The sequence below is a fragment of the Tyto alba genome, unplaced genomic scaffold (assembly GCF_018691265.1).
Source record: "Tyto alba isolate M040663 unplaced genomic scaffold, T.alba_DEE_v4.0 Super-Scaffold_18, whole genome shotgun sequence".
In the NCBI taxonomy this organism is placed as follows: Eukaryota; Metazoa; Chordata; class Aves; order Strigiformes; family Tytonidae; genus Tyto; species Tyto alba.
The window spans coordinates 19,958,546-19,979,063 of record NW_024881280.1 but is presented as its reverse complement, the minus strand read 5'-3'; the positions used below and the strand labels follow the sequence as shown (position 1 = coordinate 19,979,063).

At 43.8% G+C, this 20,518-nt stretch overlaps 1 protein-coding gene and 1 long non-coding RNA gene across 9 annotated transcripts in view; one reads left to right on the top strand and one right to left on the bottom strand.

Annotated features, from left to right (window-relative positions):
- Positions 1–7,925, bottom strand: part of NPAS3 (neuronal PAS domain protein 3) — a 615,710-nt gene extending 607,785 nt beyond the window's left edge. For 5 of the 8 annotated variants that reach the window (XM_042791041.1, XM_042791042.1, XM_042791043.1 and 2 more), the window contains exon 1: positions 3,491–3,790. In XM_042791041.1, the coding sequence (XP_042646975.1) occupies positions 3,491–3,540 (50 nt within the window). In that variant the 5' untranslated portion in view covers positions 3,541–3,790. Of the gene's footprint in view, positions 1–3,490; positions 3,791–7,565 lie in introns of those variants that run through there. The other 3 variants (XM_042791038.1, XM_042791040.1, XM_042791039.1) reach the window with 2 other exon arrangements.
- Positions 7,926–8,300: 375 nt separating this feature from the next.
- Positions 8,301–19,741, top strand: LOC116965744. Its single transcript, XR_006165155.1, has 3 exons — positions 8,301–8,425; positions 11,713–14,771; positions 17,282–19,741. It is a non-coding gene; the product is annotated as an uncharacterized LOC116965744 (long non-coding RNA).
- Positions 19,742–20,518: the final 777 nt, after the last annotated feature.

The following is a 20,518-nucleotide window of genomic DNA, read 5'->3' as shown; positions in this document are numbered from 1 at the left end:
TTAGTTACTGAAAATATGTAATATAACTTTTGTTGATCAATACTCTCATGTAAGCTCTAAATAATGTATGATTCCAGTGCAGAAAAATGTAGCAAATCAAATATGGTGGGAGAATGTTTCAAATTATGAAGAGTAGTATGACTGCTAATCCATAAATCAGAAATCGGAAAGATTGTTGTAATGTGGGAGGGCTCTATTTAATAAAGGTCATTATAACTCCTGGCTCTAGAGCTATAAGATCTAATATCCTCTCTGGTAGCTTTATGATATGCCCATGCATTACTGTTCTTGTTGACAGTCTGTTGCCTTGGAAATATTTCATTATTTCAGTTTTTCCATTTGTAGACCCTTGGCCTTGTGATATGAAGGCCACCCTATTTCATATTTTCGATTATCATTTAAGCAATCTTCTGGAGCTATTTATATAAAAGCAAGTGTTAGACAATGCATATCATCATTTATCACTGCTATGTTTAAGCTCACGCTCTAGAAAGAAATGCCAAAATAAAGGGTTTTTTTCTCTTTCACTTTAAACCAATAGCACTCTAATATTATGATATGCTTTACAAATCAATGCTGGCATATCATATGCATGTCACTTCTGTCTATTTCATTTTCTTGGTTATATATCCACACAGTTGAAAAGCCCTAAACTGCTACTGTAACTGTAAAATTTGCTAACACTCCTAGCTTAAAAGAAAACCGAACAAATGTAATCTTGTAACTTTCCAAGTTACATTCTTTAAAAAAACCTAAACAGGTGAAAAAAGTTTCAAAACAACTCAAGTGCCTGGCTGCGGCAGAGACTACTACTTTTTATATTTGTTTTGTAATCACTAACCCCTTGCTTGAAAAAAGGTAACACAATCTACCTAAAAATTGTGGAAGTGAAGACTAAGCAAAGAGTGCACACAGAGTTCACTTACACGATTCTTAATCTCGAGAACTAGTTTACTGAAGTAGTAACTAAGAGACTGCGAAACCCCTTAAGTAACTGATACGTGCCTGTATTTCAAATAGTTTGGCACAGACAGCTGAAAGGCCGTGTACAAAGACAGCTTAAATAAACAGTTACATTCAAGACTTCGGGAGCACACCACATAACTTTTAAGAAAATGTACATGAGTGCCTGTTTATTGAAACATTGATCAATCTTCTCCAAAACTTTCTTTTAAAGAATAAACAGATTGCCATTATTTCTGCTACAAAATATGTCATCAACTTCTACATGTGATATTTATACCCAAACTGTTCAGAGCATTGTAAAGAGTGATAACAAAGAGAACCCTAAGGGCAAAAAACAGCTGCTTGGACACTAAGGCAAGTTTGTGGCTATTAGTGTCCTAGGAATTTAGACTACCTTTTTTTCCCCTGAAATGATTACTCCTCCCACTCCCTACAGGGAAAAACTACTCCGATCCAACCTTTAAAATGACAGCATCAGAGCTGAACAAGAAGATGCTATTAAAGGGCATTAAATTAAATACAGTATATCCTCCTACAACTTCAATCAGAATTTCAGACCAAGTGTTATTTAGTTCAGCTCTCAAGTGGAGCAGAATAACAAATCGCGCACTTTGATTTACCTTCTCCGAATGCCAAATGGAGACAGGTGATAAAGAAAGCACTCATGCACAGGCTATGAAGTTTCCCCTAGAAATTAATTCTATCTTCAAGATTCCTATCTCAGAGAAATTCCCAAAATGGCACACAAATATGCTCCTGCTGGAGAGATTACTGAAGCTATCCTGGCAAATACACTTAGCACTAATATAGTACCATTCTCAGAATGAAGACAGCAGAATTGGTTGTTGGGGGGGGGGGGGGGGGGGGACGACAGGACTTATTGATACAAATTGTTTTTCCAACAAAGAACTCTGCAGGAGAAATGCCTGCTGCTATAACTGTTATTAGCACACCAGAAATGTCTTTGCAGCCACTGAAATGGAGATTTTTAAAAAATATTTATAGTTGAAGATGAAAATCTGTAAGTTAAGTCATTGACTTCTGAGTATGCACTGTTTTCCCATTATACGTATCTTCAAATTCTGCTACATATCAATATAGCCTTGTCAAAGTGCAACAGTTAATACTAATGCATCTAACACAGCCACACTAACACTTCAGCGACGAATATGAAATATATGGTTTTCTGATACCGGGCACTCTGCTTCTTAGGAAAAATGGCATAGCTATTTAGATCAAATCTGTGGGTTTTGGAAGTTGTACTAGAAATGCTGATCATACTAAAAAAAAAAAAAAGTAAGTTTAAAATTAAGATTAAAGTGAGTCCGGTTCCCTAGACTTTATTTTTGTTTAAATATTTTTCAGACTTACTTGTGCACTGAAATATAAACCGAGTAACACGTGATCCACCTACTTTTAAAAGCTGTCTAAATGTTAAATTCCATTTTTACAACTAACTGGGAACCTTCCTCACCCCTTACCCTCAAGTTCACTTGTAAGGCGGAAGGGGGGGAAGCCCACCCCAAACCCGCTCCATCGGGGCATACATCTCACTGCACTGTAGCAACGGAGCTTTGAATACTTTTGTAAGAATCACAAAGTAACATCACATGAACTTGTACTCTTGTTTCCTACCAGTCACTTCTAGAAAGATTCACTTTACTAGAACAAATCCGCTACGGGCAATTCGTGTCACCAGCGGAGCAGATTAATAGCGAGCACTCTCCCCCAACAAAAGTACATGGGGCAGGCGGCGGGCCGGGAAGCAAACGGGGGGTAGCGCACCCCCCCCGCCGCCCCCTCTCCCCCCGCCTCCCGGCCCCCGCCTCCCTCCCGGGCCCCGCGCACCGCCGCACCGCCTCCCCGCCCGCCCGCGCACCGGCTCCGCTCTGCCCGCCCCGGGGGGCGCCGGCACCCGCGGCCGGCCCGGCGGCGGCGGGGCGGGGGGGGGGGGGCCGAGCCGGGCCGGGGAGCCCCGCGGGCGCAGCCGGCGGCGCGGCCCCCCCCCCCCCCCCCGCCCGCTCCGGCCTAGCCGCACTTGAACCGCACCGGCGGGGCCGGCCCCTGCGCCCGGCAAGCCGGGCCTGGCGCGGCGCCCCGGGGCCGCCGAGGGCCTCCCGGGGAGGGGGGGAGGAGGTGGAGGGGGGGGGGGGGACCTCCCGCCCCCGCGCACACCCACGCACACACACAGAGACACACACGCAGAGAGACACACACACGCCCGCTCCGCCAACGCGCCCCGCCAAGCAGCGGCTCCGGTAATCCGCGGCGGTGCGGCTGCGGGAGCGGGGCTGCTGCGCGGCTCGCCGTGTGTGTGTGTGTGTGTGTGTGTGTGTGTGTGCGCGGCTGGCGGTACGCACTAGCAGGAACTCCCGGTGCCCGGCCGGGCGAGCGGCGGGGGCCGGCGGCAGGTCCCCCCACCCCGCCATGGCAGCCAGCCCCGGCCCCCGGCGGCGGCGGCACAGCCCGGCCCGGCGCTGCTGCGGCTGCTGCTGCTGCAGGTTCAATAAAGAGAAAGTGTTACCGTTCTCGCCTGGAAGGATCCTGCTGAAAGCTTGGCTTGGTGGGCGCCATCTTCCTGGGATTTTTTTTTTTTTTTTTTTTTTTCCTCCTCTCTCCCTTACTTTTCCCCCTTCTGATGTTGGTGTGTGTTGTGTGTCTAGCAGCAGCAGCGGCGGCAGCAATGGCCCTGGTTAGCCAGACAGGCTAGGGAAAAGTACTGAGGCCAAAGCATCGCGGGCTCCCACTCCTCCGCGCAGTCCTGGTGCAGGTTGCTTGCTCGCTGGCTTGCTAGCGCTGCTGCTGCCGCTGCCGCCGTCCATAAGCCGAGGAGCGGAGGGAGCCGGGGCCCCGCCGGCCCCAGAGACATGCCCAGCGCAGGCAGCGGCGGCGGCCGGCGGCGGCGGCGGCGGCGGCGGCGGCGGCGGCGGCGGCGGGGGGAGCGAGCCGCGGCGCAGCCCCGGCGGGCAGCCCGGCCGCTGGCATCGCCCGGCAGGTGCGGCACACACACACGCACACACACACGCACACACATACACACTCGCACCCACTCGCACCCCCCGCGCCCGCGGGCCGGGCTACGCGGGGTGCCGGGCCATGGGGCGAGCGGGGCGGGGGCGGGGGAGGGAAGGAGGGGAGTCAGGGATCTCCGGGCTTGACCGCTGTGAAAGTATTTCTGGGCATTTTCCAGCTGCTTCCCCAGCTCCGCTCCCACTCTGCGTGCAGGGGACACAGCCGCCGCTGCCGGCGCAACAACGCCACTCAGTTGCAGTTTCGCACACTTTCCTCCTCCGGAGTCTGGGCTCCAGCAGGGAAGAGGGGGTTGAGGGAGGGAGGCAGGCGCTCTCTCTGCAACTCCGCGGGTGCGCACCGCGGGCAGGCGCCGTCTCCCCCGTGGGCTCCGACGGCGGAGGACGGGCCCGGGCAGGGACGCGGGCCGGAGTGGGGAGGAGGGGGGGGAGAGATGAGAGCGCCCTGCGGCCCACAGGGCCCTACGCGGGGCTGCCTGGCGCCCGCCCGCGGGGACGGCGTGGGCCCGGGGGGACCCCACGCACCCCCTCGGCCCCCTCCGAGAAGGCGCACGCCCGTCATGAGAGTGCCCGCCAGGTACGGGTGGAATAAAGGAGGGCGTGATGCTGGAAACGTTAACGGAGAGGGATGACCCGCTCTGCTGGGAAAGGGTGTAGCACTTCACGCTGCTTTATTGGAGATGATGAAACTAATCACGAAATAAAGGAGCGGGGAAAAGAAACCGCTACCTGAATTGTTCCTTCCAGGACATCGGGGAAACCCGAGGGCTGAGAGCTTTTAAAGGGGGAATTGCTAAAAGCTTTCCATCTCCAAGGCAACTTTGTAGCTGCTCTGCTGCTGCCTTGGGAGTGCAGCTTCCTGGGCCTGATCCTGCTCCCTGGGAAAGCCCAGCGGGCTTCCTGGGGGAAAGGAGCAAGCCCCGAAAGCCGGCGGGATTTAGGCACGAGAAACGCTTCCGCGATAACTCCAAAAGTTTAAAAGGGGAGGGGGGAGCTTGCGGGGGGGGGGGGGGGGGGGGGAGGGGGGGGCAGGGTGTGACCGCGCGTGTGAGCCGCAGGGGAGAGCCGGTGGGGAAGAAGTTTAGCAAAGCACCTGAAAGTTTGGCTGCGGGGCGTCGTCCGCGCACCGGGGGCCGGAGGGTTTCTTCCCGCAGGAGGCAACCGGCCCAGCGTAACTTTGCGCGGAGCTGTCCGAGCAGCCCCGGAGATGGGGGCGGGGGGGGGGGGGGGGGGGGAACACACACACACACACACACCGAGAAGGGGGGAGCCGCCTCCCGCCCCGCGCTGCGCTGCGCACGTGCGGCCGCCCGGCCCCGGGTCCCGCCACCCCGCGGAGGCGGCACCGCGGAGCTGGCCGCGCGGCGGAGAGGCGGGAGGGAGGCGGCCGGGGGTGCAGGGGGGGGATGAAGAACTAGAGGCGGGGTGGGGTGTCTAGAAAGCACCACATGCCGTTCCCTGCCGGCAAATCCTCGCCTCCAAAAAGGGGGAGGAAAAAAAAAAAAAAAAAAAAAAAAAAAAAGTTAACAGGTGTCACCTCGGCTTTTGCAATAGCGTAAGGAGGTGTCGGTGTCTGCTATATTTTAAGCGTTTCCAGAAAGCACGAAGAAAAATCGTTCGACGTAAAGCACGCTGTTTTCTCGATAATATATAGTCAAAATTTGGAAGAAGTGCAAAAATGTTTCCCCTTGTTAGGTTTAGTGTGCGAGACGTCCAGACTGGTCTGGATTCCTATTAGTCAAAGTACTTGGATGTCTGCTAAGCACTATTTGAATTAGAGGTGTTAGTAGCTTGTCAGAGAAGTATTGCTTTTATAACTTCCTCCTGATTACAGACTGACATAATCAAACTATTAAACGCGAAGTACTAAAAAATTGCATGCTGCCTTGTCTATATATTTCTGTTTAACGTAAAGTCTCCAGAGGTCTCTTTCATTTGTCTAAAAGCCAATCTGACATTTCTGACCCTTGACTTCCCCACTTCACAGACTAAACTATTGTGATTGCTGCCTGTACTTCCTCGTTAAAGTGTCCGTCAGTTTCCATTGTAATTTAAATATTTTATAAGTGACAAAAATCATACAGAAACCATGAAAAGAAATAAACTTTAATCCATTCTTTATCTGTCACATTCAAGTTTGGTTATTTTTTTTTTTTTAATATATGAAAAATCGGTGTGTTTGCTTGAGCAAAACAAGAGTCGTACTTAGTTTCAAATGTTTCTCAGCTAAGAAAGTGCTTAGGCATCATCAGGGATTATTTCAGGAGTATCAGCTTCCTATTAATTTTTCATCTACTAAAACCTACAGAAGTTACAACCAAACGTTTTCTAACATGGGCATCAATTGGAAAATACTTCATGTGTTTTCCAAAACTACAGGAAGCAACTCGAAGTTGCTAAACAACAAAACACGTCGATTATCTAAATCTGGCTCCTAAACCAATTAAGTTTGAAATATTACACTGAAAATTCCTATGATTTTTTTTTTCTTTTACATCATAGAGGTATTTAGTTCGGATATTTAAGATTATACTGCATTTTTCTTGCTATTTAATTTAATGCAATAGTGGAAAACAAGATACTTGGGACAGTGCCATTTTTATTGCATTTAGAGAAATGTAAATGTTTTGCTCCGATTTCAGCCTATATGTATCTGTTGTCATCTACTTTTTTTTTTTTTTTTTTTTTTTGAGGATTCGGCTTCATTTATACGATTATGGTAGCGAAAACTAACAGATTCAAACTTCAGGCTTTGCCTCGTAGAAACACAAAGAAATGTCAGGTAATTAATTAAGCTTCATGTTAGTATCAGCACATATCGACGAATTGTTAGGGGAAATGGGTAAGGTCTTTAAACTTCATTATGACTTACTGCCAACTTTCTACGCTTTGCTTCCTAAAGGCGCTCTCTGTGAATTTCCTGCATTTGCATTAGAATGCATTTAAGATGAAAAAAATAACAGTGCTGAGTATACTTCAGGGTTTCGTGCTATATTTCCCTGTAGTAACAGGTGACATGATAATACTGTTAAACTACAATGTGGAATTGCAAGTGTGCAACCCCAAGTGAAAATTGTTCTCTTTCTTGGCTGAAAGCAAATTATCAATCAGCATACCGTGATCAATTATCCCCCTGGCTGCCACACACTGGGATTTGCACAAGGCATTGACATTGAGAAATTCCTCTTTAGAAAGGATGAGCGGACGGGATCCCAAACTTTGCAGCAGCCAAGCTAAGCTGCCGGGGTCTTACTTTTTTTTTTTTTTCTTTTTTTTTTTTTTTTTCCTATTGTTGCTTTCCAGCTCATCCAAGACAAAACTAGGAGATTGTGTTTACTTCTCAGTGCATTTTAAAAGATGCTGTATTTAAAAAAAAAAAAAAAAAAAAAAAGAAGAAAGAAAAAACCCTCCCCTCCAACCAAGCTCCCCCCCCAACAAACAGCAAGGAGAGATAAAAAAAAAAAAAAAAAAAAAAAAAAAAGGAAAACAAAGAAACACAAAAGCACAAAGAAAAAGCAAGTGAGGGAGCCTCAGGAAGAGCCGCACAGCCCTCTCCCACTCGGTGCTCACCGTTGTTGGTAGGAGGTGATGCCCTGGACGTTTTGCGGGTTGCCGTTGGCCGCGGCGCCGGCTCGCCCCATGCCCGGCGCCGCCGGCACCCCCCCGGCCGCCCCGCCGGCCGCCGCCGCCGTCACCTGCACGCTGAAATCCGGGAAGATCCTGATCATCCCCGCGGCTCAGCACCCGGCGAGTGTCGGCGAAGAGGTGCAGCAGCAGCGGCTCTCCCTCCGGCGGCTGCAGCAGCAGAGCCAGGCACGCTGCAATCCCATTAGTGAGCGGCGGCCACTGTGAGTGAGGAAGGGCGCTTTGATGTGAGCTGCTGGGTTGAGATGGAGAAGAGTTTGGGGGGGCTGGGGGTAAGGGGGGGGGGGAATTTTACCGAACTGCAAACATGCAACGCGTGAAGATTTTTTTTTTTGGGGGGGGGGGGGAGGGGAGGGGGAGAGGAAAGGGGGGGAGGGAGGGGAAGGGTGGAATAGCAGAGCTACCAAAAAAAAAAAAAAAAAAAAAAAAAAAAAGGTATGTCTAATACCACTGGAGCTGTAGATACAAGAGAAAAATCCAAGCTGAGGAGGGACAGGGAGGAGAGAGGGGGGCGCAATTACTTTAGCGGTGCAGTGAAAATGATGAGCAGCAAATGTTGCCTTTTTTCCCTCCTCCTTCTCGTCCCTCCACCCCCCACCCTCCACCCAAAACGCAAGTCTTAGAGGATTTCTCTGTCTCAATGAAGTAATAATAAAGGCGGCTGACCACAGTCTGGGCTAGCGCCAACTGCGCGGGGGGGGAGGGGGGAGGAATATCCCTGCTCCCAAAGTCCTGAGGAGAAGAGGAAGAGTGGTGGATTGTTGCAGCACAAGTTCTTGCTCTTGGTAACTTGCTTTTGCTTTTGCTTCCCACCCCCACCCCCCTTTTTCTTTCTCTCTATGAAGGGACGGTTTTCACAAGCGAGGAAATGCGCCGCTTTTGTGCAATGGCAGAGTTTCTCCCCTATTATAGGGAGCTGACTCTCCTCCCCTCCTAGTGTGCAGCAATGTTATTGCTAGTCAAACTTGTAAGGTGTGTGGTGTGTGTGCACGCACTGATCCCTGCGGCTGCTCCAACATACCAATTATACCGCCGGGAGCCGAGCAAAAGCCCCCGGCCGGGCTCCCCCCAGGGCGCGGCGCGCACGGCGGCAGCAGCGGCGCGGCGGGCGGCGCGGCCCCGGCGGGACGCGCGGCCGCAGCCTCCGCGGCTCCTTTGTGCCACCCCGGGGCTGCGCGCAGCCCCGCTCCGCCCTGCGCTCCGCGCGGTGTGCCCTCCGCCAAGGGCTCGCCCCGCCAGCCCGCCGGGGCCGGGGCCGGGGCCGGGGCCGGGGCCGGGGCCGGGGCCCCCCGCCGCCGAGTGCGCCCGGCCGCGGCGCTGCGCGGGGGCGGGCGCCGGGAGGGAAGCGCGGGAAGTTGGGCGGGGAGCGCGGGTCGGCGGCGGGACGCTCTCCCCCCCCCCCCCCCCCCCCCCCCCCCCCCGCCTCCGCCTCTCGCCCCCGGGGGCTCTTGCTGCGGGTGGGGGGCGGCTGCAAGACCCCTGCGGGCCACAGGAGCCTGGCGGGGCTGCGCTCCCCGGCCCCCCCCTCCCCGCAGCCGCCGCGGGAGACGAGGGGGTGAGGAGCCCGTCCGGGAGGGCGGGGGGTGGGGGGAGGGAGGGAGGAGGGGGGAAGAGCGGCGTGCGGGGGCAGGGGCAGCAGGGGAACGGGAGAAAAATGGACACACCCCACCCCTAGCGGGGTCCCACCAAATCTCCCCGCTTCTGGGGTGACGCCGAAACCTGTAGCTCCAAGCTGCCGGTTGCTCGAGCTGAAAGTACCGTGCGTGCGGGGGGGGGGGGGGGGGGGGGCAGCGGAGTCTTGGCCAGCCCAGTGAGCGGACAGCTAGAGGAGAAAGTAACGCCCAGTGGTAGTGCACCTTACACCGCCAGCAGCTCCACTGGTGACTCGCTTCTGAGGAAACCGAGGGTCCCACCGGGAGGAGTTGCGTGGGACAGAGTACAGGTTGCACTCCAGAATACGCCTGGTGTTGGAAAGGCTACGGCAGTATCTCTGAAGGGACCAGATGTCCCAGGCTGCCCCATCGCTCCAAAGGCATTGTAACCTTTGCTTCCATAAATCAAAGCTGTCACCTGGGCCAGTCTCCCCTTTTCCCATGCAACTTTGTGCCTCTTGGAATCGTAGCTTGGCTCCTAATCTAACAATATCCTCTTATCTTGACTTTTCTTTCCGTTGCTGTTCCAAACCAAATTAAGACACACCAACTTTATGTTAAAACAGAGACTGCATTCAAATCCTTTGTATTAAATAGCATCTGTGTTTGCATTCCGTTTTAATACAAAATGCTTTGGATTGCAGCTAATACCAGGAGATATGAAACTGGTTAGTCCCCACATGTTGCACATAAAAGAATTCATAATGAGCATCTGTGGGATGTGGAATGGATCCCATGAGTTAGCTGAAGACCTCGTAACGTAAGAGCTGAGAAGCCTAAGTGAATTATGACTCTCTTTCCTCGCAAGTAGGATTAATTTTCTATCCCACTTATATTCATTATCTATCCTGTTTATACTATAGGGACATCAATTGTTTGAGTGTTAAATATGAAGACTTTACAGAAACGTGTAGGTTAGCTTGTGGAGAAGAGGGGGGATGTTATTGCTAGGAAAAATGTTATTCAAACTCCATGTTTCAAGAGCAATATTAGATAAAGCTGCTCACTTTTTTAAATGACTGCAAATTCTGCGCCTTTCTTTTACAACATATTTAACATGTAAGGTTTACAAAGTACCCTCCATCTGTCTGTGGCCCTCCCAGTGATGTCAATAGGAATTTTGCATGCAGATGAAGGCCCGTATATGGCCTTTAGAGAGCAGGTCAATAAATGGCTGGAGGAATAATTAAAGACTTCTGAGCTGCTCCTTTCCTTTTTCTTACAATATAGAACAAGACTGGCATGAATATAGGCTGGGCTACCACTCTAATTGGCTATGGAATAACACTGAAAGGAATTTAAATGTGGGCAGTAGCCATTTTCCAAATGATCACTCCATTACAGTAGTTTTGTCTGTCAATGTATGGCCAGGCAGTAGAGTGGATGTAATCATGTCGAAGTCCCCATCCATTGATTGTCACTCTCTGTTCTACAGTGGCAACTCTAAGCAGATTTTCATGTTTCAAAGGGACAGCCAGGACAGAGAGCCTGCCTTTAGCCAAGCTTGCTTCAGCTTAGTCCCGAAAGTCACCACTTTTCATCCATGTAGGCAGAACCAGGATCTCTTGATATTTAATAAGATCTTTTACGACTATTGATTAATATCTTAATTTAAGTGTTAATGTAACTGAAAAGTCAGCCTTGATAACTTTGCTTGTACAAGTAGTCCCAGTGAATCAGTGGAACTACTGACAAATAGTTTTGTGTGTTATGAGACAACCAGGATTCAAAGGTAAATTTGTGAATGTCTACAGAATACAGAAGCATTTTCTTTCTCATAGCCCTTAAAAGATATCAAATAAAAAAAAATTATCTCATGTCTGAAAAGTCCATTTTGATTGATTGCATCTTTTTTCCCCAAATTAATCATGATGGTAAAATCCAGTAAGAATTTCTGAGACTTATGTTATACACCGATGAAAATATCCATCATCAGGGTTATACTTTGTGCCATATTAAATAGCACGGACCCAGTTCGCCACATATTTCACCAGTGCTACAACATATCATGGTGGATTTAAATTAATTCAGTGCAGTATGCTAATGTAAATGAGATGAGAATCAAGCCCAATATTTTTAATTTAGTTTATTTCTCATTTTGCTCACATTATTGACAGGTTCTGGTGTCTGAGTGACATAGTTTTTATCTCAATACAATATACTATTGTAAGATATTCTGTAAGTTGCTTCAGTATTGATTAAGCTAAGAAATCTTCTAATAGAGTACTGCTGTTTCTAAAAATGTACTGTAGACCTTCCTCTCTCAGGCAAAAACATAGTAAAGATAAAAATTAAAACCACATGACAGTGTGTAATATAATAACATTTAATATTTATGCTTTACATATACCTCTCTATCACAATTATATATTATATCTTTATTCGCATTGTCAGTGTACTACTGTTCCTTTCTTTCACAGGTGAAAAAATATCTCTTCTCTGGAAATTCATTTCCATTTACTTAAAGTTAAATGGTTTGACTTTGAATTTTCATTATCTGCTGTTGGAAGGAGCCTGTGACAGGTATGAGAGAGAATGCTACAAAGCTTCATTGTATCATCAAATTTTTGCTTCACTTTAGTCAGATATCATTTAGGTAGAGAGAAAATACTATACGTAGAACAGGATAAGATAGAACAAAACAGAACAGAAATAAAATAAAATGAAAATAGGATATATAATGAATTACAGTAGAAAAATGCCTTTATCTTGAAGTGATTTTTTTTTAAGTTATCCTGATTCCTCACTAGTGAGAAAATTGAACTAATTTTATATAAAAGGAATATGTCATAACAGGATATGGCATTTATCTTCCTGAGATAGGGGTGACCTCATCATTCACAAGTGCCGTAGCTATGAATGAGTAATCAGCCTCCCCACCCATTAAGTGTAGATAAAGTCCACATCTTCTGCCTAAGTATTAAATATTCGATTTATTATTTTACAACTCGCCATCTCTACAAGTGTCCACTGACTGTTGCTTTAGTCGCTGCTACCAATAGGTATTGTCAGTGTGAAGCAAAAGAAGCTCCTTAAAAGGTGCCCTGCATAATAGTGAATGGAAGATGAGAAGGGAAATGAAAATAACAGAGAAGAAAACAACAGAAGATGGAACTGGAGGAAAAAAATTAGGGGCAGAAGAGGGATAAGGAAACTCTTTAACCGACCTATACTTTTGTTGCCTGTTATATTCCAAGAGTTTTATAACATACATGCAGTGAAAATATTTTTCATATTAATACCTCATATATATCAGCTATCTCCCATCTCAAGTTATATTGCTAAAGTTATTCTCAAAGGAATTTATATATGTATAATGTGAGAGAAATATATAGTTAGGAAAGAATTCCTTTTTACTATTTATCAACAGTGCACATTAGAGAAGAGCTGCAGTTAAAAAAATACAGTTTCTTTCTAGAACTATATAAGATAACATAATTTTCTCCTTCAAATGATGTCACATGCTGCATTTTGTTTTCATTCCTTTGTAAAAGCAATGAGAGCAGTTTAAAGAAAATATTTGGAGTTTAATTTTAAATCCAAAAGAACTGGCTGTTCATCTGTTTAGAAGAAAAACCTCTAAATAGAACATGAAGTCAGGAAAAAGACCATCAAAACTTAAATAGGAAGTACTCAAATATTTTCCATCTTCACAATTCTTTGACATGTACTCGGGGCTGGAAGAGCAGATGAGGGAAATGCCTTTTCTGAAAGGTTGCACTGGGAATGAAGGGCAAGATTAAGGTAGCCCCCCTCCCCCCTGTATTCAGAAGAAAAGCAAGCAGAGAGTAAGATAGAAGGAAAGTGCCTGGGGAAAGTAGCATCACTATCGAAATCATAAAAGATGTATAAGGACATCAGTGGAAGAACTAGAAAAACTATTAGAAGAATGCCCTACAGGGCTATCCCAATGGCTCAGCGATTAGCACACTGCGCTGCCGCTGGGAAAAAGCAGCCAAGGTTTGAGGCTAATCTTAGGATCTCGCTCATTGGTACTGGCAGCTGAGAGCCGTATGAGGATGGCGAGTCCACAGCAGAGAAATGCCGATACATTGCTCACATGCCCAGAGGTACGTACCTAGGCTCAGGTTTGACCACTGAAGTTGCCTCAGGACGGAGGATCGGGTTTTCTCTACCATCAGCTAGCCCAATTCACTCTCCACGTGCAAGCAAAGGAGCACCTCTGGCCTACTGTGTAATAACAAAGGACGGCTAATTTTCCAAGGCTGGAACATCAGTATTAAAGTCAATTTCTCTCGTGTTGCATACTTTGCTGTGGCCCCACATTTTAGTGAATGTGTTATCTCTTAGCACCAGAGGTTTCCTGCAGTGGTGAACCCCCACAAATTTTCTAGCAGCTCCAGCAGAAGATCAAGGGGCAGCCAGCTAGTTTCTCCAGACTCTACCCACTTCTGCAGAGAGTGTGTAACCTGTAATGTTCCTTCAGGCAGTTTTAGCACCTGTGTATCCATTTCCCTTCTCATCGAGGCCGGTGTTATGCCTGCAAAGTAGAGTAATCTGCTACTTTGTTGGCATCAAATTGGGGTCATGGAGACCACAACTAAATCGTGCTGCTTCAACCTCCACAAAAACCTGATTCATACCACACAGCCTGATAAGAAGCTTAATTCAAGAAAGCAGAAAACTGAATCATGTAGATGCTTTTTATCTCCAGGGCTTCTAAGAGATACCAGCATATTATCCTGTGTTCTCACCACATTCAGATTTTTGGTCCTGCTCATCCATAAGATAAGTGAAACTTTTAAAGGACATGGGGCTAGTCAACCCACTTTTTCATTTTATTTATTTATTTACATTTATCTTTAGCCTCTCTCAGTGTTCCTAAACCAAAATAATTTGTGGAAGCAGCTGTTGGTGTGTCCTGGAAAGATAGTATCAATAAGCAGCTCAAGGTTTTTGTCTCTGCTTAGAGGAGGATTCTTATCCTTTCCCTCACTAGTCATTCCCTCCTAACTCAGAAGAAACAGAAACCTAACATGCTCTTTTTCTCCTAATTCTTTATTTTCATGAATGAATCCAAGTTAATTGTACATACAGCAAAAAAGCATTGAGCTTTCACTCTTTCAGAGAAGCCTAGTACAGTCCAATATATCCTTTCTTCTTCGGTAGCTACCATCAGTGCTCTGCTGAGTCATACAGCAGCGAACATGAAACAAGAATATTCACAAGACTACTCATACCTGTGTTTCCTTACTTACCACCCAGGTTGTAAGTCCCAATCGGCACCAAAACCAACAGCATATAAGTGAGTGCTGGGGTCCCTCAGCAGCAGAGGTTCTAAGCATCCAGTGCAGTTTAAAGCTCTGCTAGGTCCTTAAAGCCATGCTTCTCCACAGTTGCGGGGTTTTTTTTGTTTGGTTGATTGGTTGTTTTTTTTTTTCTGATTTGTAACAGCAGCATTATTTTTCAACTCACTGAAGAAGACAATGCATCATGTTCCTGCGTAGCATGGTCCCAGGTAGGCAGTCATGTAGATCTGGGGCTCTGCTAACAGTTTCTGAAACTTCAAGCATACGTAAGAGAAATAAACACTTTGATCTATGGTCTTAGTGTTTTTCCAAAAATAATCAAAACTTGTAAAGAAATATATGTGTCAAAGACTTGAATGCAGACTGTCCTGTCTGAAAATGCCTCCTTGTCCAGGCACAGGCATCTCTAACATAGTACCATTCTTATTTACAACTATTTATTATTCTGCAGCTTCAGTTCTCACCATTAAGAAGCTGATTGTCTGAATTCTTTCCTTCCTTTTTTTCTTAATCAAGAAATTAAAGTATTGAGCATATTCATAGGAGGCCTTCAAAGTTTAAACCCGTCTCAAATCTTGCTCTTTCAATTTCAAACTTCTCTTGGGTTAAAAAACAAACCAACCTTTTTAGTATTCATATTTAGTTTATCAGAAACCTTAAAGAGGTAGCTTTGTTCACTTCAGAGTTAGACCTCCATCCACCTTACTTGCACTTCCATCATTGCTATTCATACTAACCATTGCTAACCACTGAGAAAAACTAACAAATGTGACATGCAGCACTCAACAAAGTGTCCTCACTTTTCACTCTTCAGAATTCCTTGCTTGGGGAGTTTAATTTCTACAAAATCAGAAAATAATCTGAGATCTTTTTAGTTCTCTGCTAGACCTTTATATTAATTTTCCTTTTCACAGATAGGGTAGCCCACAGACTGGTCATAAATGGCATCAAATTTGAAATATGCTGAACTCTGAGTGAGTTTCTTTTTTGTTCTTTGGCTGTAAGTCTTCTCACCACTTCGAAGTATTTTCATTATCAGAAAGTGGTCTGGACTGTAGTTTCTGTCTAGATAAAGTTGAATGCTTTACTTCATTCACTGGAAGTTACTCAAAAAGGCTACCTAACATTCTCTTTTCACTGCTGATGGATCACATTATGTCATTTTTATATGCGAGTGGACAACATAGAAAATGTCTTTGAGACTTTTGAGACTCACCAGTAGGTATTGGCAACATATTGGAAGGACAACTTTAGGACTCTGAAGGAAACATATAACACAATTGCCTGGTCATCAATATGTTAGTTTTAAATATGAAATGTTGCCATTATTCTCTTGATTATACATTTGAGGCAACATACATTTGGATATATAATACGTACATTTTGAGTATATAGGGATATGTATAGGAAGAAAATTACATCTTCTCTTAGTTCAAAATTCATTAGAGACTTTATCATACCTTTTTTTTTTTTTTTTTGGCCCTAGATGGATACTCATTCATCTTGAAAAGCTTGACAACCAGTAATGACTGCATTTGCTTTATTTGCACATGCTTAAAAAAAAAAAAAAAAAGAAAAAGATTGTTTCTTTTACTAGTTCCTTGATAGGACTGGTTAGTGAAAGTTACTACTTGCTAAGAGTGTCACTTTTTCTTCTCCATACATCATACAGAAGAAAAAGTAAGGGAACTCCTCCTGCCAGACTATCATTTCTTTTGACATGGGTCCTTTATTCTAGAGAAAACCTCCTACAGATTTTCAAGCATATTTCATTTAATATAGATTTGGCCTTTTCAGTCTGGAACAAGAAGAAATATCAGAGAGTTCATGCAAGTAGATGTTATAACAACAGCAACAACCTCTGCGCAATGACAGTTTATTTTTAGTTGCGACTTGTAGTAATCGCTATTCATCTCCTCAGCTTCTCGATTTCTGCAACAATTTTCTGGAAAAATGTTTTTGTTTCATACTGTAGCATCATGGGAGGTTTCATCACTAAAAAACTAAGAGGAAAAATTACTGCCTTTAACTGGACTGAATCAATATTTCTTCCGAAAATAATTAAACCAAATGCAGATAAAAACTATCATACAAGTGTAAGTAATTTTTAATCTTTTAAGGGATATCCAGATCTTATAGCAGTAATTCTTCCAATATTCAGATACAATCACTGAATGCATTAAAAAGTTATCATTTTGTCTTGAAGAATGTTATTAACAGTCCATGGTATTTTCTATGCCATCAATTCAATAACAGCTTTTCTGTGTATCCAGTCTTTCACTATATCCCAACCAAGTACAGCGACTAGGTTTATCTAGAATATACTATAATCTATTACTCTCTCTGAAGCTGAACTTTTGATTTTAATCAGTTTTACTCAACTGTTGTCAGCTTACAGAGAAGTACAAGGGGTGAAGATCTGCATAATAAAGAAAATATTATATGCAAAATAATCTTGAATTAATAAAATGAGTAAAGCTGATATATCAGACACCTGAAGTGGAAAAAAAACAAGGTTAAGATTTTTCTTGAACTCATTGTACATCTTACACTTTTGGTGTAATGGTGTACATTAATAATACTTCAAAGTTTGCGTATTTGAAGATAGGAAGAAGAAATATTCAGTTTAAATAGCAGTAGTATTCTTAGCTTTCAGAATATTCTTATTATGGGTCCTTGCTATTTCCACTAATATTACTATTTTGCATTTGCTTTTTAGGTGAAGAAGAGTCCATGAGTGGGAATAATGCAGAAATAATTTGACTTTTGAGAGACTGCAAGCTTCAAACCTATTGTTACAAGAGATGATGCTTGATCATACTGTCTTCCTTCTACTTATAAGTCCTGATATCTGTAATAGACTGTGTACATACATTCATATGGTGCTGCTTGGTTAGGAGAACACACACAGCTTGAGTTAAATTAATTATTTTATAGAGTTTAAATACCTACTGTCTTCACTGTTAGTTAGGAAGATCTTTACCAACTGAAAGAATATCCCTTAATATAGTCTTCAGGGAAAACAAGCATTTAGGGAAAAAAAAAAAAAAAACCAACAAAACAAAACCAAGCCAAAAACAACCAACCAAACAAAAAACCCCAACAAAAAGCCAAACATACCATATACATCCAAAACATGTTAACCTGAATGTACCTTTATAGTTACCAAACAATATTTCTTCAGGTATGGACTGAATTTTGATATTGAACATTTTAACATACACACCTTATCCCATAATCTAAAAAATAACGTATTTTGCAAGCAGATACCTAGTGATTTATTATTAGATTCAGTTATGATGCTGCAGGAATATAAAATTAATACTAACCTTTCAAAAGAGTTCTAGGGTTGAATCCTCACTATCATATAGAGAAACTAGAATTTAATTCTCATTAACTTTGCTTAGAGTCAGGGCGGGGCAGGGGCAAACAGTATCTTTGAAAGTTAAACCACTGGTTTTCATACATGAATATTCAGAAATCTAGTCACCCCAAAATAGAGACCACTGTCTGAGACACAGTCCATGTTTGGAAAGCAAAACTGAGGATTTCCCAAGGCTTCACGCAGTGAGAAAAGAGGCTGTGGAGCAGAAGATGCGTCAATGCCTTTTTCTACCAATAAGTACTAAAGTTAATGTGAGTGTGAATCTATATTTCTTTGTTCAGAATTACTGTAAATGTCCTCTTGTGGAGAAATTGCTCAGTCTAAAGATAATTATAGTTACACAGTCATTCAGGTGAATTAGTGCAGGGAAACGAAGAAGGCTCACCTCATCGCTAATGGACACAAGTGGAATGCAGTGACTGACTCTAAACACTGTCTGTTCTGAAGTGTCCTAGCCTGGATACCAGCAATAGTATCTGCTTGGATAGCAGATGTGTGTGCCCTGCTCACAGCTAATTATTTCTGACGAGTGACAGTATGATGGTGATTAAAAATATATATTAATATATATGGTATATTAGACCTATAAATACATCTTGCCTGATTTATTTGGTCTGAGCTCATCTATAAATTGTCTGGCTTCTGAAGGAAAATGGCAAAATTGTCTTGCATGTAGAGGAATAGATTTCAAGTTAAATCAGTGGTTGTAACAAAAAAACCTAAAGGAATGACAAAATCTGAAGAGTTCAAACAAGGCAAATTTTAATACATAAATATCAGAGGGCATGTGTATGTCTCGAATGGATACCAAACCTGAGATCTGGATGGGTGGAAGACAAAAAAAAAAAAAAAAAAAAAAAAACGATTCAGATTATACTTTCCATCTGGGAGACCAAGAAGAGCATTCTAGTACAGCGTAGTGGTTGGAACTGCACCACACCTTATTCAGTCATAAATTTGAGTAATAACTGAGTTGTAGTCTATTTCAAACAAGCAAAAGCAAAAATGCTCATCTCCCCCCGATTATATCCATTATCAGTTTAATTTTTTAGTTTATTTTTTTAGGAAACTACAGAATTCTTCCAAACAAAACTGACCAGACAAACCCCTCCTCCACTCCCTGCCCTCTAAAATCAAAACAAAAAATCCCCAACACCACACCACACATAACAAAGCATCACCAAAAAAAAAAAAACAAAAAACCAAAAAAAAACCCCACCAAACATAAATAAGTATTTTGAGTATATCATATTGGACTTTTACTTGCATGAAGGACAAGGAGAAGTGCTGATCCATTTGTTACTAAAAATGTCATTCTGGATTTTTCATCTTTTCCACACTCCCCCCAAAAGAGTTTATAAAAGGGTACTAGAAAAAAAAGCCTGAAAAATACTTCTTTCTTTCATATGAAATAATATTCAGTACTGCTTATCTGGAGTCAAGAAACTACATTCACGAGAAACAAGTCTTCACTTAAATATATTGAGGTTTGTTCTTGTCTTTATGAAGTGTTTGAACATTTGGTCTCGAAAGTATGATAGTGGAATCAGTGGTCTGATACTATTAAGAATTAGTATGAAAGTGAATAGAGAATAATTTTTAATAGTGTTTCATTAAATCAATGGGCCAACATTTTCAGGACTGAGTCTCATTGAAGTTGTGGAAATTAATTTTTGATTTCAAGCCATTAAAGTTAAAGGGAACAGGCTACAGAAAGTTAACCCCACACAGCGCAATTGCATTCAATACAGCCTCATCTTGTGGAGAAAAAAAAAAAAAAAAGACACTATTAAGTAGAAGATTTGTGTATCATCACTTTCACACAGCGTATTAAAAAAAATCAACAGTACTATCACAGAGACTGGTGGAATGGCTGTAAAAATGTTGCAGCTAGGCTTTTAGGATAATTGTACAATACCATTTAACAGCACAGCTCACATCATACTACAGTGTGTTTTCAAGAGAGAAATGTTAGTCAAGATATCACATATCCTATACTCTTTGAAAAATGCCTCAAGCTCTTGCTTTTACTAGATAGCCACGAGAATCAGGCTGAAGGAAGCTGATGTCTCATGCAAAGGGTAGCGATTGTAAAGAACACATTCACTGCCTTTCTCTGCCAAAACGAAAGAAACAAGCCTTCTGCCATTAGAGCAAGAATACCTTAACTTTAATGAACATTTACAGGGTTTGCAACATTTGACTAATGGAGAATAAATTTAGCTACTTATAATCAGGAAAAGCACTCTTCAACATTTTTTTAAACTTAATCACTATTAACTTCTGAAAGGTTTAGAGGAACTAGTGTAAAACCAACAGATGCACGACTACATCCTAATATGTTTTGTATGAATTGAGAGTGAGAGACTTCCTTTGCTTTACCATTTCATGGATGCTGTCATTCCCCAAACACCACTTTATAGTCACATGACAGTAGAAAACAATGTCAATGGACAAATATACACAAACATGAACTGGCTGTGTAGAGGTATATAAATTTTTTTTTCTCTTTTTCTTTTTTCCCCACAACTCTAAAATGCTCTCTGTGCTCTAGATCCATTTCCCATTGAT